Source organism: Miniopterus natalensis, chromosome 13 (assembly GCF_054644295.1).
Source record: "Miniopterus natalensis isolate mMinNat1 chromosome 13, mMinNat1.hap1, whole genome shotgun sequence".
Taxonomy (NCBI): Eukaryota; Metazoa; Chordata; class Mammalia; order Chiroptera; family Miniopteridae; genus Miniopterus; species Miniopterus natalensis.
Window position 1 is genome coordinate 33963003 of NC_142093.1, and position 17507 is coordinate 33980509.

A 17507-nucleotide genomic window follows, 5' to 3' on the forward strand; every position below is an offset into this window, starting at 1 on the left:
TGGCCTTTTATACAAAAAGTTTGCTGACCTTTGCTTCAGAGTATTATCATCATCATAATTAACATTATAATCTTCATTATAAATAACACTATTATGTTATTTTTAATTTCACATTTATCCTTATGTTTATTTTCTAAACCCAGTGCAGCAAGCTGAGTAGATATTAAATTATCATCAGATTTCAAAAACGAATTGTTAGTTTGCATAAGTATAACATATAAATTGTAATTCAAACTAAATATACAAAAAATTAATGTTTTATTCTAATCTAACACTTCTAAAATTTAACAATACAAACAATTCCATATGTTATAGTAATTTTATTTTGGCCTTGAATAACATTAATTCTAACTATTTTGTTTACATTCAATTCAGTCTCCTGCTTTCCTGCTCTTGCATGACCAAATACTGCAAAGTCTTAGACATAACAAAATGCACATTTTTTCTTTGACATTTTGAAATATCGTTGCTTAACTATTATTAGTTTGCATTTAAACAAGGAATATTTACATTGTTTAATACTAAATACTTTTCCTTTATGTAGCAATTTTCTTAGTTCAATACATCTTACCTGTTAGAAGAGACATTCAGTGTTCTTTGTTGAATAATATGTCTATGGCTTGAACAAAAGGGAAGGAGGTTATCTGGAAATGTGTCTTCTCCTTGAGGTGTTAAAGATAGGCCAAGAAATGCTTCATTTAGCATATCCCCTCTGTCCAAAGGCCCCAGGAGTTCTGTTAAAAAATGATAAGATTTGAATCAAGTACAAATACAATTTCTGCTAACTTCCTTATGAGTATGATTCAGGAAAGCTTTTATATGCTTCAATTAAATTAAAAAAAAATTGTCAATTTACTGTGTAGTGCACAGTGGAAATCCTGTAGTCACAGCCCCTATTACTTTTGACATTCTTACACTTAGCTCAACCAGGGGTTTCTGATAACTGAATAATGTATGTTTTTGAGTTCACATTTTAAAAATTCATTACAACTTGCCTATTCATAGTGTTTTTAACCAGCATTTTATTAGTTAAATATTATATTTGTTTCTGTTACTGGAATATTTTATTAAATTGGAAAATTGTAAGAAGTGAAGTATTTAACTTTGTCACATGTAGCACACAATTTGAAAACAAAACAGAAAGGAAAATATCTTTTCCAATACTTACTCTTAATTAGAATTTTAATGTGTATAGAGTGTTTGCTTTCCCATATCATACAGATGTACAGAGAAAATACAATGAAGTTGTGAAAAATATATACTTGTAAGAACAATAACCTTATTAAAAGCCAAAACTCTAAGGATCACAATGTGTGTTTGTGTGTGTGGGTTTTTTTGTTTGTTTTTTTGTTTTTTTTAAAATCTTTATTGATTCCAGAGAGAGGGAAGGAGGAGGGAGAGGGAGAGATACAAACATCAATGATGAGAGATTCATCATGGATGGGCTGCCTCCTGCACAACCCTGGCTGGGGATCAAGCCCGCAACCCAGACATGTGCCTTGACTGGGAATCAAACCATGATCTTCTGGGTCACAGGTAGATGCTCAACCACTGAGCCACGCTCTGCCGGGCTGTGTGTGTTTTTTAGTTAAAAATTTTTAATTATAAAAAACACGTAACTTAATTTTTACCATGCTAAACGTTAAGTGTGTAGTTTAGTAGGGTTAAGTATATTCACATTATTGTGCAACAGATCTTCAGAATTTTTCATCTTATACAACTGACAGTGTATATTCATTAAACAACTCCCCATTTCTCCCCCCCCCCCACCCCCTGGTAACTACCATTTTAGATGCCATTTCTATAAATCTGACTATTTAAGATATCCCATGTAAGTGTTATCATACATTATTATGTGACTGGCATGTTTTACCTAGCATAATGTCTTTATAGTTCATCCATGTTTTACCATGAGACTGGATTTCCTTCCTTTTTTAAGGCTAAATGATAATCTACTGTATGTATGTGCCCTGACCGGGGATGGAACCCACAACCTTGGCTATTGGGAGGATAGTCCAACCAATTGAGCTAACTGGCCAGGGCCATGATAGTATTTTTAATGTATTAATTTTATTAACCAAAAGCATAAATAAATGTTATGGACTATTTGAACCCAGGGATGTTTTCTAAGTGTTGACATTTTTGACAGTGCCAAATCTCAAGGACAATTTGGCATGAACAGGGACAGATTTCAAGGACCTTTTAGTGTGGACCAAATGTCTCCATGGAGGTTTTGGACAGGACCAAATATCAAGGACCTTTTGGTGTGGACCAAATGTCTCAGTGAACATTTCGACAGGACCAAATGTCCGATAATCTCTATGAAGTAGCAAAAGAATCGAGGTTCATATCTGGTATGTCTGGCTCAAAGCCAACACTGTTCCATTTCTTCAACTAGGCCAAAGAAAAAGAAGTGAGTTAAGAGAACTTATTGCTTTTATACATTTGTCTTCTGAAATAAATGGCACTATTTCCCTGGTGATCTTATACATTATTCTTTAAGTCTAGCTATTCTTTTGTTGGCTTTGTGCCTTCTAAGGAGATATCCTTCCCAGTCTAAAATCTCCAAAGGATTTTCAGGGTAAAACACATTTCAAGATATGCAATCACATGGAAGAATGAAAATCTTTTATAATACTGTTTGCAAAAATGACAGCTCTACTTAACAGAAGCCATTAAAATATTTACAAAGTAGCAGCTGCTCTTGTAAAAAAATATGGCTTTTTGGAGGCATAAAAATAAACAAGTTGATAAGTACAAGATAAGCCATTCGTCAGCTTCTTTGTGTACATAGCACAATTTATAGAAAATTCTGATATTTACAGAGCAATTATAATATAAAGCCTTTTTAAGTTAAAAGGACACAGGCTCAGTAAGAACTGTTTACAAGAATTTTTCATACTGATCTTTTAAACAATTTAGGAAGCCTCCAAACATAATCCTTTAAGAAGTGTTTTGTTTTGTTTTTTAATAAGCTTTGTTTTTAAAGATAATTTTACATTTTATATATGTATATGTAAAATTCTCTCCCTATTCAATTCAATTGAGTTCTTTATTGAACTAGAATTTCAGTCAGTGGTCTTATGAAAATAATTACAAATCATTGGAAATAGATAAGAAAACAAAAATGGTTAAAAGTAACTGAACATTTGCATTTTTACCTACTAACCTGACATTTTATATATAAACTGAGTGGTTGATTTTGTCTTTTTAAAAACCCTTCAAAAAGCAAACATTATTAAAAATCTTATTGTTGGTAATTTTTATTAGTTTTCTCAAAATTGAGTAATGATATGCAACTATTACAACCCTAGCTTATTTATAAAGAAAGGGAAAAACATAAGAAAATGGCTTTTGGCAAAACTTTGACAGTTACATGGAAGCGTGACATTGGTCATGTTCCTGTGATGTGAGCTTGCTCATTTAATGACTCTGCTTACTGGTAAGAGCATTAGACTGAAAGGATAAATCTTCTGGTAATGATTCCTAAACCTGTGATATACTGTTAATAGCTTGAGAAAACTACATATTATAATTTCATTATTAAATTTTCAATGTTATTCCAAACCTTTAAAAATATTTTGAGAATATTTTTGCCTCCCTTCAAGTTCATTTTTTTCTTGTACCTCCAAAAATAATATTTTCCATGCTGTTCTTAAGGAAAATAATACTTTTCTATATTTTAGAACCTCAAAAGGGCATGAGATTATGATGATAATGGGGGAAAGTGTTGGGATGCTCACAAAGTATCAACAGCTTATCAAAAGTAAGAAAGAACAGGAAAATAGGGCGGAAGAGGTTAAAAGAGGTAAGTATAGGCAACTCTTAGGGTTAATATTATGAGGTCCTACGCTGTTCGTCTGTTATTTAAAAGTGTTCATATGATCTCTACAACAGTCATGCCTCCAATGCAAGAAATACAGAATATACTGTGTTGAATAGTTGTATTTTCATTAGAAAATACGTAAGCACAAACAGGAAAAAATATGCACATTATTAATGGTAATGTGTTATCACAGTACTTTATGAATGAAAATTTGCCTTTAACATTGGGTTTTCCCTTGTAATCTTTTGAGAGCTTTGATTAATATGTACCTCAATGGAAATAAATAACGACAACTCATTCTCTGGAGAAATGTAAATATAGTTGACCAACTCAAGTTTGAACTGCATGGATTTTTTTTTCAATAAATACTGTTGGCCCTCCATATCCATGTGGGTTTTGCATCTGAAGATTAAGCCAACTGGGGATCAAACATGGTATTTTCCATTTGTGGTTGGGAATCAGCAGAAGCTGAGGGTTGACCATATGCATTGCTCTATGCCATTTTATATTAGGGACTTGAGCATCAGTGGATTTTATTATCCACAGGAGTCCTGCAACCAATCCCCTGCATATACCAAGGACTGACTGTAGGTAAGTTTGGGGGGTATCAAAAGTTATATGTAAATTTTCAACTGCTTGGGGGATTGGTGCCCTTAATCCCCACATTATTCAAAAGGTCAAATATATATATTTGGGTTAGATTTCTAGAAATGGAAGTTCCACAACTGTTACATCTTCATTATGAATTCTCTTTTAGCATTATGAAGTGTTCTTTGTATCTCTTTTGGGCTGGATTCTCTTATTGGGTATGTGTGAAATCTCACTTCTTTTAATTTGTATTTGTCCACAGCTGTGTTTATCTTATTATGTTAATCTTTCTAGGTCATTCTCCTCCTTCCAGCCCTGTGTGTGTGTGTGTATCTATCTTGCACGCATCATTGGGTTTTGCTTTATTAGCTAATCTGAACTTTTTATAATTTAGTCGATTCACATTTTCGTCTTTATTTTCAGCCTCAGATGTGTCATCTTGTTTCATTGCACACATACAGAGTCTATGTTGCCTGCCTTATTTAATGTGTATATATATCAACTTTTAATACTTGGGAAGTTTTCTCTTTATTCCAATAGTTACATTTATATCTATACCTTTATATAATATTCTTGACACTTAATTTTTTAGGGGAGCATTGCCTGTTGGTTCCCTACTGTGAGGAATACAGGAATTAGCTACTAGTTCATTTTCTCCTTTATCTTTTTCCAGTGTCAGATTTGAAGTAGTTTTCTCTTACTTCCAGCCAGAATTTATAAGGCAATCATTGTACTTATTCAACTTAAAAAAATTTTTTTAAATACATTTCTATTGATTCTTAGAGAGGAAGGGAGAGGAATTTATAGAAACATCAATGATGAGAAAGAAACATCATCAATCAGCTGCCTCCTGCCTGTCCACTCCTGGGGATCGAGCCCAAAACCCAGGCATGTGCCACGACTGGGAGTCTAACCGTGACCTCTTGGTTCATGCGAAGACACTCAACCACTGAGCCACACCGACCGGGCATACTTATTCTACTCTTCTCATTCACTCCACATTTGTTAATATTTGTACTATGTTATGTCACTGTCTTCCTCATAACTATCAGTTTTTTAAAATAGTGGTAAAAATACATAGCAATTTATTATCTTGCCATTTTCAATTAGAGTCAGTCCCCCATTTAAGCTGATTCAACTTAAGATTTTTTGACTTTACAATGGAGCAAAAGTAATACTCCATCAATAGAAACCAGCTAGGTTAAGTTATGATGTTTGGTAGGTGTATTAAATGCATTTTTGACTTACAATATTTTCAACTAAGATGGATTTATTGAGATGTAACCCAATTATAGTCAAGGAGCATGTTTACAGTTCAGTAGTGTTAAGCTTATTCACATTGTTCTGGAACAGATCTCTAGAATTTCTTCACCTAGGAAAACTGAAACTCTATACTCATTAAAACTAATTCCACCCCCCTCCTCCCCCCAGCAATAACCTTTTTATTTTCTGTTTGACTGCCTTCAATATTTCATTATGAGTAGAGTCATACAGAATTTGTACTTTTGTGACTGGTTTCATTATTTAGTTTCATAGGTTGGTATGTTTATAATGCTCACCACTGATCTTTATTAGATGTCGTCAATCATTTTGGTTGTCTGAATCTCTGTCTTTAGTGGATTTCCCAGTAAGGGCCCATAGGAATAATAGGTTGTTTTGGCTGAATATAAAATCTTTGGCTCACATTTTTTCTTTTTAAAATATATCTTTATTGATTTCAGAGAGAGGAAAGGAGAGAGAGAGAGAGAGAGAGAGAGAAACATCATTGATGAGAGAGTCATTGATCGAGCCCGCAACCCGGGCATGTGCTCTGATAGGGAATCAAACCCTGATCGCCTGGATCCTAGGTCGACGCTCAATTGCAGAGCCATGCCCGGACGGGCTCACATTTTCTTTTCTTGAGTATCTTAAATATATTACTATATTATGGAATAAAGCATTGCTATAAAAAATGATCATAATCCTATTTTATTTCCTTTATAAGGACTTAGTCTTTTTGTTGGAATGCCCAAAGGATTCTTTGTTTTTCTTTAAGGTCCAAGAATTTCATTAATATATGTTTGATATATAAAATCTTGGGCTGATTTTTCCAGATATGTGATGTGCCCTTTCATTTTGCACTATAAAGTCTTTATTATTTCAGGAAAATTTTCTTTAGAGTTTTTTAGGATTTATTCTATGGTATTGCTTTGGTTATTCTTCTTTAAGAACTTTTATTATACATATGTTGGATCTTCTTTGCCTATTATCTCTATCTAGCATTTTCTCTTGAGTTTTTTTTATCTCTTCCTCATTTTTTCAGATTCAATACATTTTACTCAAGATACATTACTTTTATTATTGAGGTATAATTGACATATTTGTTTCAGGTGTAATATGTAATATTTGATATTACAAAATGTTCACTACAGTAAATCCAGTTACTATTTATCACTACACATAGTGATAATTTTTTTTTCTTGTGATGAGAACTTTCAAGATCTACTCTCCTAGCTGATTTCAAACATGCAATAAAATATTATTAACTATAGTCACCATGCTGTACATTACATCCCATGACTTATTCATTTTATAACTGGAAATTTGTACCTTTGACCTCATTCACCCATTCCCCTCTCCCCCTTTTCAGGCAACCACCAAGCTGTTCTCTATATCAATAAGCTCATTTTTGTTGTTTTTGTTTTTTAAATTCTACAATAAGTGAGATCATTTGCTATCTTTTTCTGTCCTACTTATTTCAGTTACCATAGTACCCTCAAGTCCATCCATGTTGTTGCACATTGCAAGATTTTATTCTTTTTGTGGCTGAATAATATTGCATTATACATGTAACATTTTCTTATCCATTCATCCATTGATGGACACTTTGTTGCATCTATGTCTTGGCTACTGTAAATAATGCTGCAATGAACATGGGGGTGCAGATATCTTTTTAAGTGAGTGCCTTTGTTTCCTTAGATAAATACCCAGAAGTGGGTTTACTGGATCTTATGGTAGTTCTATTTTAAATTTTTTGAGGAACCGTCATACTGTTTTCCATAGTGCTCACACCAATTTACATTCCCACCAGTAATGCACAAAGGTTCCCTTTTCTTCACATCCTTGCCAACATTGTTATTTCTTGTCTTTTTGATAATAGTCATTTTCCCAGGTGTGGGGTGATACCTCATTGTGGTTTTGATTTGTATTTCCCTGATGATCAGTGATGTTGAGCACATTTTCATATACCTGTTGGCCATCTGGATGTATGTCTTCTTTGGGAAAATTTCTATTCAGATCCCCTGCCCATTTCTTAAGTGGGCTGTTTTCTATTGAGTTGTATGAGTTCTTTATTTCAGATATTAACCCCTTATCAAATATGATTTTCAGATATTTTCTCCTAGTCTGTAAGTTTCCTTCATTTATTTTTGACTTTCAAGTGTTTCCTCCTTTAAATCCTCTAGTTATTATAAGGCATAGTGTTTTTGGTCTTGTGATTATTCTAGTTTGACCTTAATCTTTGAAGTGATTTTCTCTCTTTTTAATTATTTCCTTCATTCTTTCATTCCTAAAAAAATCTTCTTTAATCACATTTCTTAGTTTCTCCAGTGCTAATTTATGTTGTTCTTTCATAACTTCTATCACTATATAAATTTATTTAAGCTTATTTTAGAATATTTGGGTCAGTTTTTATCTGTTTGTAGTAATGTCACTCTGTAGTGTTTTCACTGTTTGTAGGGGAATTATGCTGTTCCTTATAAAGTAACTTTGTGTGGTATTTGGTTGCGATCTTTACTGTTACTCATTTTTTATGAGAAATTGGGTTTTCTATACATTTAAGACAGCTGCCCTGGCCAGTGTGGCTCATTTGGTTGAGCATTAGCCCATGTACTAAAGTGTCACCAGTTCAAGTCCCAGTCAGGGCACATGCTCAGGTTGCAGTGCAGGTTCAATCCCTGGTTGGCGTGTGGGAGACAACTGATTGATATTTCTCTCTCACATCCATGTTTCTCTCTCCCCCTCTCTAAAAAATCAATAAAAACATATTAAATATGTATATAAGTACATATATAAAATATATGTATAAAGATAGCAGAGTGGGCCAACATAACTTTTTTATCTTCATAGATCTGGAGCACATGTCTGTTGTGTTCATCAAGTAGTCAAAAGTATGGTTTCCTATTGTCTTAGTCCATTTACGCTGCTATATTAAAATACCACAGACTGCATAACTGATAAATAGGAATTTTTTTCTTAGTTCTGGAGGACAAAAGTCCAAAAATGGGGTATCAGCATGGTCTCATTCTGGTGAAGGCCCTCTTCTAGGCTGAGGTTGTCAACTTCTCACTGTCTTCATGTGGGGTAAGAGGGTGGGGGATCTCTCTCGAGCCTGTTTTATAAGGGCAGTAATCCTTTCCTTAGGGCTCCACCCTCATGATCTAATCACCTTCCAAAGGCCCCATCCTAGTACCATTACCTTAGGGGCTAGGATTTCAATGTCTTTATTTTGGGGGGACACTAACAGACCATAGCATCTATATTCCTTTTGATTTCAACATTCTTTTTTCTGTGGCCTAATTATGCTTATTATGCTGAATTTGGGCTCTATTCCCACTGTTTCTCCTAAGTTTTGGAAATTTATCTAGAAATTGTTGATTTGTTAGTTTTAAGCATTTGTAGGACTCAGAACTTAGACCATTCCAGCATCACATGCCACGAGCCTCCCATTGATTATACACCTCTCGAGTCTCCTCATTGTTCTTTGAGCTCAGCAAAGTTTTTTCTCCTTGCTGATTCTGCCAAACCTGTTCTCTTGGCTGTGATTTTGCTGGATAGTTGGTAGGGACAGTGGGAATCTTGTTCATCCATTCATGCATGTCACTAATCAGATGATGAGGCATTTGACTACATTGTTACAGTTACTCCCATCATTTATCGGTGCTTCATTGAATTTCTTCACTTTGACTTTTAGAACACTAGGCAGAACTCACATTGTGTCAACATTCATCATGGGCCTTCACAATCCCATGAAGTTTTTAGTACATCTTGTATTTGTTGGTGATCTATCCATACCACTTATATTTTGGGATTGTAAGAATATGTTCTTACTAGATTTTGTTGTAGATGTTGTCCATGAATTTGGGGGTTCACTATCTTGCTGTTTTTATTAGGGGGTTCAAGGAGATTAAAATACTGCAGTGATGTCATCTTCTCAAAATCGCCTGGCAGCACTGATTTTCATAAAAACAGGGAATAATAAAATCCAGCAATAGGATATTCATTAAAAAAAATGGTGGTATGTCCATACAATTGAATAGTAGCTGTTAAACAAGAGAAGGGGGACAATCTACATATACTCACATAGAGCTTTGCAAAATATTTTGTTAAATTCTTTTTAAAAGGTAATTTGTAAAATAGCAGTAATGAATGACCATATTTTGTTCAAAATATGTGAAAGGGGAAAAACTAGAAAAATATGTAATATTAAGATTCCTTTTCTGCTGGGTAGGATTATACAGAACTTTTATTTTCCAAGTTAGATATTCCATCAGTGTTTGAATTTTATAATATCTGTGTGTATTACTAACTTTTGTCATCAGAAAGTATATATTTTAAAAACATAATGGTTAAATTATAAAATTATAACACATAAAATATGTAATTGTAAATGTAACATATATACCCATATAACAAACTATTACTTGCCTCTGAAGAGAAAACCGGTCACTACAGAGTAGGCTTGAAATTAGAATTTTTCACTAGCTACTATACCTTTTGAATTTTGAACCATGTGCGTATTCATTTTTGAAAAGATAATCTGCTATAACAGGAAAATTAAAATTCTTAAACATCCTCATTATTTAATTTGAAGATTATTTAACAGATCACAGCAAAGTTCGTTAAAAAACTGTTATGGTGTCTTCAAAGACTTGATAAAATACAGTGAGAGAGTGGGTCCATTTGTATTCTGTATTTCCATTAGTTGCCAAAAGGAATGAGGTTAAGATTAAACTTGTTTCCATTCTCCTTCATATGAATCTACATCCCCTTGTTTAACTGACACACTGGGGGCTCAGTTGTATGCTGTAATGTCTTATTGAAGAAGATATTAAAGAAAAAAGTAATTTAAAATTCAAAAAACCACGCACATACATTTAAATTTCATCTAAAATAAGTAATTTAGTAAATGGCTATACTTAATTGCTGTTTTTCAAGAAATGTATCAGCATAGGAAATTTTTAAATGGAATAAATGGAACCAAAGATTTTATACTGAAAACTCATGTTTTCTGCTAAGGGGTACCACTACCACAACAATGCTGTGTTCTGAAGACACTGAATTGGGTTCATCTAGAAGATATATTTTAAATGGTATTACTTACACATATATATTCTGGCAAGTCATTGATAGGCTTTGAAAAAATCTATGAAATACTTTAAACAAGATTAAAAAAAAAATCAGTGACATGTTTTTTCCTTTGAAGCATAGAAATCCATCAAACAAGAACCAAAATGATCTGTTAGAACAAGAATCACAAACTATGGCTAGGCCAAACCCAGCCTGCTGCCTGTTTTTCTGCAACCTGTAACCTAAGAATGATTTTTCACTTATAATGGTTGGAAAAAAATTCAAAAGAATGATATTTTATGACATGTGAACATTATATGAAATTTATATTTAGTGTCCATAAAGTTTTATTGGAACTTAACTTTGATCATTTCCATATTGTCTATGGCAGTTTTTGCATAACGGAAGAGTTGAGTAGTTGTGACAAAAATGGTATGGCCCACAAATCTAAAATATTTACCATCTGGCCCTTTGTAGAAAATAATTTGCCGACCTCTGCTTTAGAATACTTCATTAATCTAGAAATGTTGGGTCCATTAGAACCATAGGTTTTAAGTCATCTTTCCAGTTTTATTTTAGTTCTAACAGAGTGACCAACAAAACAATTGGTTTGATCCTTAATTAGTAGTTTTTCATTCATGACTTAGGTAAATTGTTGAGACCAACAAATAAAGTATTTGAAATAGCTTTCTTTCTCCTGAACTAAAATCTTCCCTCACAGCTGTCATCCTAAAGTAAAAGGGAAGACTAACGTATCATTTTGTGCTGGGCCACATAATTAATGCGCCAGTGCACACATTGATAGGTTTAGATGAAAAGTGACTGAAATTTGAACTGTTAGCTTTCCCTTTCTTGTTACTTCAAAACTAGTTTGGGCTTTAAACTTCAACTTACAGGTGTTTATCTTTCCTTACTTGTCACATAAATAGGCTTCCTGAGACATAGATTTGTGGTTTGATCCACCTAAAAAGAGAAAAAACTCAAGAATCCTACAATTTAATCCACAGATAAAGACTAGACTACCTAGTGTCCCTTAAGGTTGCCTCCATCCATTGACATACCTACCCTTCATATGCATTCAGATATGAAAAATTAGAAGTGTCACTGCTGAATACTAAGTTACCAAGCAATTACAAAGAAAGGGTTTTACCTTCAAGTTTGAGCACTGACCAGAATTCAATTTGGTAATTCATGGTAAAAGGATTAAACTTTCTAAAAGCTTAGACATTTAAATTATTACCTTATTGAAATTAGACCACAGAAGTTATTTTGTTGCAAGTAAGATTTTTGATCTAGAAAGAAAGGGATGAGGGATTTTCATTGACTATATTGTACTTTTCTGCACAATTTGAATTTTTTTCTGAGTTAATCTTTTATTATTAAGAGTAGTTAAGATTAAATTACCTAATATGCAGGACAGAATATTTAGAATATTAGTAGTTAGAAGTAAGTAAACTAATATTTGTTTTCATCCTTATTTCAGTTCAAAATTGTGCAGCTGTTAGAAAAGTATGATGTAAATATGTATTTGTTTCTGCATTTTATTTTCATATTTTAATGTAAAATTAAGCATTTCTCATAAAATATAGCATGCTTTAAAACACAGATTTTTCCATAGTTCTTTAAAAAGACAGCAAAGATCTCTGGTGAAGCTTTTGGCATTTTATTTAGTATATATATTGTTAGACTGAAACATTATTAATAAGATGTTTTAAAATACTGGTTCAAAACCTGCCAACAATTAATAAAATTATATTATTTGTCCTCAATCTGAAATAGTAGCTGATATAATGAAAGCTGAATTAGCTAATTATGATGTTTAAATATACAACTTATATACATGCATAGTGTTATCATAAATCTTCTTTGCATTGCTCTTTACTACTTGGGCCATATTATTTAGTTTTTTTCCAGATGGATGCTTTTATGAGCCAAAACATAGGAGCATTTTCTGAATTTACCTTTAGGCATTAAGACAAAAAACTAGCGGTATTATAACCTGACTTGTTTAAAACATCACTATGCTACTTTGAATGACAGTTTATAATTTACAAGTAGGGTGTGGCTAATAAAGTCACTGAAGCAGACATAAGCATAGGTTTTCCCTTATACACACTTCTGGCCTGTCAATCACACCTCCCAAATGCCTTGTTGCACTGGCATGCCAATAACTAAAAACCACATTTTATCGTTCTTAACCCAAAGGCTTTTTAAAAGGCCATGCAACAACCCTATCAGTGTTTGAAAACCCTAGATTAAAGTTGAAATCCTCAGAAACTTCTGTGCCATCTAAAAAGAGTAAAATTTCCTTGTGATTGATACAATGCATTATAATAATAATGAAAATGATAACGAAACTGTTAAAACTTCAGTTTTAAAGTACTTGTTCTGCCTTTTCAACATTTTCTATATAGTAACTTTCACATATCTGGAAAATGTTAACACAAATGATTTAAATATATGTATATTATCTTCAGTGGTTTAATGCATATTAAGATCTAGTGAAAACAAAACGACAGCAACAAAAAAACTCTATGGCTCTGGTTATGCTAACTACATCCCCTTCCCCTGCTGCCCCAAACACAGCATCCTTAGTGTTTTTTCTTATTTATTTGCACATTATCTGTCTATATTCTATCTTTGTGGGGTAATCTGGTATATTATTTTAACTTAAAGGCATAGATGGGTGACAGAAGCAGGGTTTAAGCCAATAAAAGTTCTACATGTAGTTTAGCACTTTCTAGTTTTAGAAAACTGGTTCTCATTATAGCAGATTTCAAAACTGGACATGAGGTTGTTGGGAATTCGTTACTTCTTGCATATCTCCTGTGATTGGAGCATGGGGTGAGAAAGTAACTTGAGAGATGCAGGGAGCAGCAGCAGAGTGGTGAATCTGACTGGACACGTACAGCTTTAAACTGCATGTGAGGTACTAGGTTACAACATGACTCTGGAAGTCTCTATGATATTTTTAGCTAAAATGGATAGTATGGATGTGTCCTGAAGGAAAAGGGTGTCTCCAGGTTTGATTATGTCTCCTGCCTATTGCTTGGTGCATTAGAAGGTTTTCTCTTCATTTTTTTAGGTTTCTTAGTCTCAAGTCATTCTGAACCTAGTGATTGGTGAGGGTTGTGAAGTGTCCTAGTGCTGCAAGAATAAAAGCAGGTGTGGAAGTTAAAATTACTATGCAATGATATTCTGTAAATGAATGTAAATTATTATTTATTGGCCATAGTATAACCCTCCAGTGCAGGACTTATGTTTTTCTTTTAGATACACAGTACCGGGTGTATTGGCAGATGACTTCCCCATTTCCTGGTCTATATCCCTTGGCTTGTCTCTGAAAGGTTCTTGATTCGATTAAGCATTGCTATGTGTGCATGTCCACTTGTTTGCTCTTAATAGTCTCAGTTAATTAAAATGATGTGGAGAATTTATGATCCTAACTCAAGCAAAGCCTTATACTTTTTTGAGTTGGTTCATTAAACAGGGCAATGAGGTTACAAAAATAGGGCATGAAATAACCTGTGAATCCCAGGAAAGTTGAAATATCTTCGATGAAGGGTGTGGGTTGTCCCACCTGGGGTTGGATCCTTTCCCACACTGGGATAGAACACTGCTTAGGGGAGTCAACTTCAGGCTCTCAAAGGTACACTCTTACAGGTTCTCAAAGATGTATTCTTAGGGGTTGCTATAGTGGTAGCATTCTTGCAGTCTTAATTGCCAAAACTGAATTGCTTTGCCTAGACAGAGGCTCATATTGTTTTGAAAATCCAAGTAACCCCTAGAGAGTGAACCTCCATTTGTGCGCTGGCGGGACAAGATTAGTCACCCAGTGGAGTAAGGATCAAGCTGTTTCTTAAAGAGCTTTGCCTCTATTGTCTTTTTTATCCCTGCTTTCTACCCTAATGTCAGAGTTACCTGTTACTGTAAAGGTTACCGGTTACCTTTAGCATATTGAGAACTCTCCCTTATAATTCTAGAATGCTAGTAAGTAGATCATTTTTCTTACAAAGTGTGCAGGCTGCTCCACTGATGTCTTGCTTCCAGTGCTGCTGTTGAAAAGTTCAGTCACTTTGATCCTTTGAATTTGTAAGAATTTGGTTTGGTTTTCAGCCTTCTCCACTGCTAGGTTTTTTCTTAGATTTATCAGTTCCCCACCCTTCCCCTTAATTCTCCCTCATTGTAGTTTTGGGAGAGAGCAAAATCAGATGAGTGAGTATAGCCCGCCATTTTCCAGGGGCTTTTCATAACTCTCTCTTTCCTGCCTTCTAACTGAAGAAAGGATTTTCGTTACAGATTAATGAGAAAAAGGGACATCTGTAATACTTTAAACAAAAATAAAAATTATTAAAAAAAAAATCACTTTAATACTTACCTGGGTATTGGAAAGGGTGGTACTAGTTGTTCTAATAGGTGTTTAGTAGTATCTTATTATGGTCTTAGTTTGCATTTTCCTCACAGCTAGTGATGCTGAACATCTCTTCACGTGCTTATTTACATCCTATATCCTCTTCAGTGAAATATCCGTTCATCTCTTGCAAATTTTGTAATTGGATTGCTTTTACTGTTAAGTTTTGAGATTTCCTTATGTATTCTAGATATGAGCCTTTTGTCAGATACATGGTTTGCAAATGTTTTTCTCAGTCTCTAGAATCTCTCACAGATAAAAAGTTTTAAATTTTGAATAAGTCCAATTTATCAATTTTTTTCTTTTATGGGTTATGATTTTGGTGTCATAGCTAAGAACTCTTTACTGAGCCCTGGCTCCCCTAATTTTTCTTCTGTCTTTTAAAAGTTTTATACTTTCATATTTTACATTTAAATCCATGATCTGTTTTAACTTTTATATAAAGCATGAGTTTTAGTTCAGGGTACTTTTTTTTTTTTTTTGCGTATGGCTATCCAGTTGTTCCCTCACCATTTATTGAAAAGGTATCTTTCTTCCAATAAATTGCTTTTGCACCACTGTCAAAAGTCATTTGGGCATATTTGTGTGGGTCTATTTCTGGGTTCTCTATTGTATCCCATTGATCTACATCTATTCTTCCACCAATACTACAGTCTTGATTACTGTAGCTATATAATAAGTCTTACAAAAGGGTAGACTGTGAGATTTTTGTTTTTCTTGATTGTTCATTTCTTGCTTTCAGTTTTATATCCCATGTATGAGTGAAATCTTATGGTTCTTGATTTTTTTCTGTTTTACTTACTTTGTTTAACATGATATTCTCAAAATTCATCCATGTTGTTGCAAATGGCAGTATTTCATCTTTTCTTATGGCTGAGTAGTATTCCATTGTATATATATGTACCACATTGTCTTTTCCAGTCATCAGAGGACACTTTGGTTGTTTCCATGTCTTGGTCACAGTGAATAATGCTGCAGTAAACACAGAGATGCATATATCTTTGCAAATAAACGTTTATAATTTTTTCAGGTGGATGTTCAAAAGAGTGATTGCTGGGTTATATTGTAACTGTATTCTTAATTTTTGAGGAACTTCCATACTGTTTTCCATTGTGGTTGTACCTGTTTACATTCCCATTAGCAGTGAATGAGGGTTCCTTTTTCTCCACAACCTCTCCACTTGTTATTACTTGTCTTGTTGATAATAGCCAGTCTAACAGGTGTGAGGTAGTATCTCATTGTAGTTTTGATTTGCATTTCCTTAATAGCTAGTGAAGTTGAGCATCTTTTCATATATCTGTGGGCCATTTGTATGTCTTCTTGGGAAAAGTGTCTATTCAGGTCCTCTGCCCATTCTTTAATTAGATTGTTTGGTGTTGAGTTGTATGAGTTCTTTATATATTTTCGATATTAACCCCATGTCGGAGCTGTTTGCAAATACCTTCTGCCATTCAGTCAGTTGCCTTTTTGTTTTGTTGGTGGTTTCTTTTGCCGTGCAGAAGCTTTTTAGTTTGATAGAGTCCCATTCATTTTTTCGTTTACTTCTTGCCTTTTGGGTCAAATTCATAAAATCCTCTCTAAGACCAAAGTCCTTAAGTTTTGTACCTATGTTTACTTCTATATATTATTTCAGGTCTTATATTTAGGTCTTTGATCTATTTTGAGTTAACCAATATCTCCCCAATATATTTAATTAAAAAGAAAAAAAAGGATAAAGGTTAACTGACAAAAAATGGGTAGACTGATACTTCCCTCTTTATGCTTTTCTTTTTCAAAATTATTTTAGCTCTTCCATATAAATTTTAGAATGATCTTATCTCTACTGACCATTAATCTTGCTGGGATTTTGTTAGGAATTGGGTTAAACCTGAAAATCAGTTTGGAGAGATCTGACATCTTTGCTATATCGAGTCTTCCAATCCATGAACATAGTATGTCTCTACATTGACTTAGACATTTGATTTTTGCATAAATATTTTGTAGTTTTCAGCAGACAAGTCTTCTATTTGTCACATATACACCTAAGTATTTTGTTTGGTTTTTTAATCTTCACCTGAGGATATTACTTCATTGCTTTTCAGAGACAGTGGGAGAGAGAGAAAAACATCAATGCGAGAGACACATTGACTGGTTACCTCACATACGTGCACCAACCAGGGCCAGGGGTCAAGGCTACAACTGAGGTACGTGCCCTTGGCCAGAATCCAACCTGGGATCCTTCAGTCCACAGGCCAGTGCTCTAACCACTGAGCCAAACCAACTAGGGCAGTATTTTATTGTTTTGAGCAATTGTAAATGGTATCATATTTTTAATTTCAATGTTTATGTGTCCATTGCTAGTCTATGAAAATACAG

General features: G+C 33.8%; 1 protein-coding gene across 1 annotated transcript in view; it reads right to left on the bottom strand.

The window, feature by feature from the left end:
- Positions 1 to 567: 567 nt before the first annotated feature.
- WDPCP (WD repeat containing planar cell polarity effector) overlaps positions 568 to 17507 on the bottom strand; it is a 306031-nt gene continuing 289091 nt past the window's right edge. Inside the window, exon 17 of the mRNA XM_087823593.1 lies at positions 568 to 734. Coding sequence (XP_087679719.1) covers positions 568 to 734 — 167 coding nt within the window. The remainder of the gene's footprint in view (positions 735 to 17507) is intronic.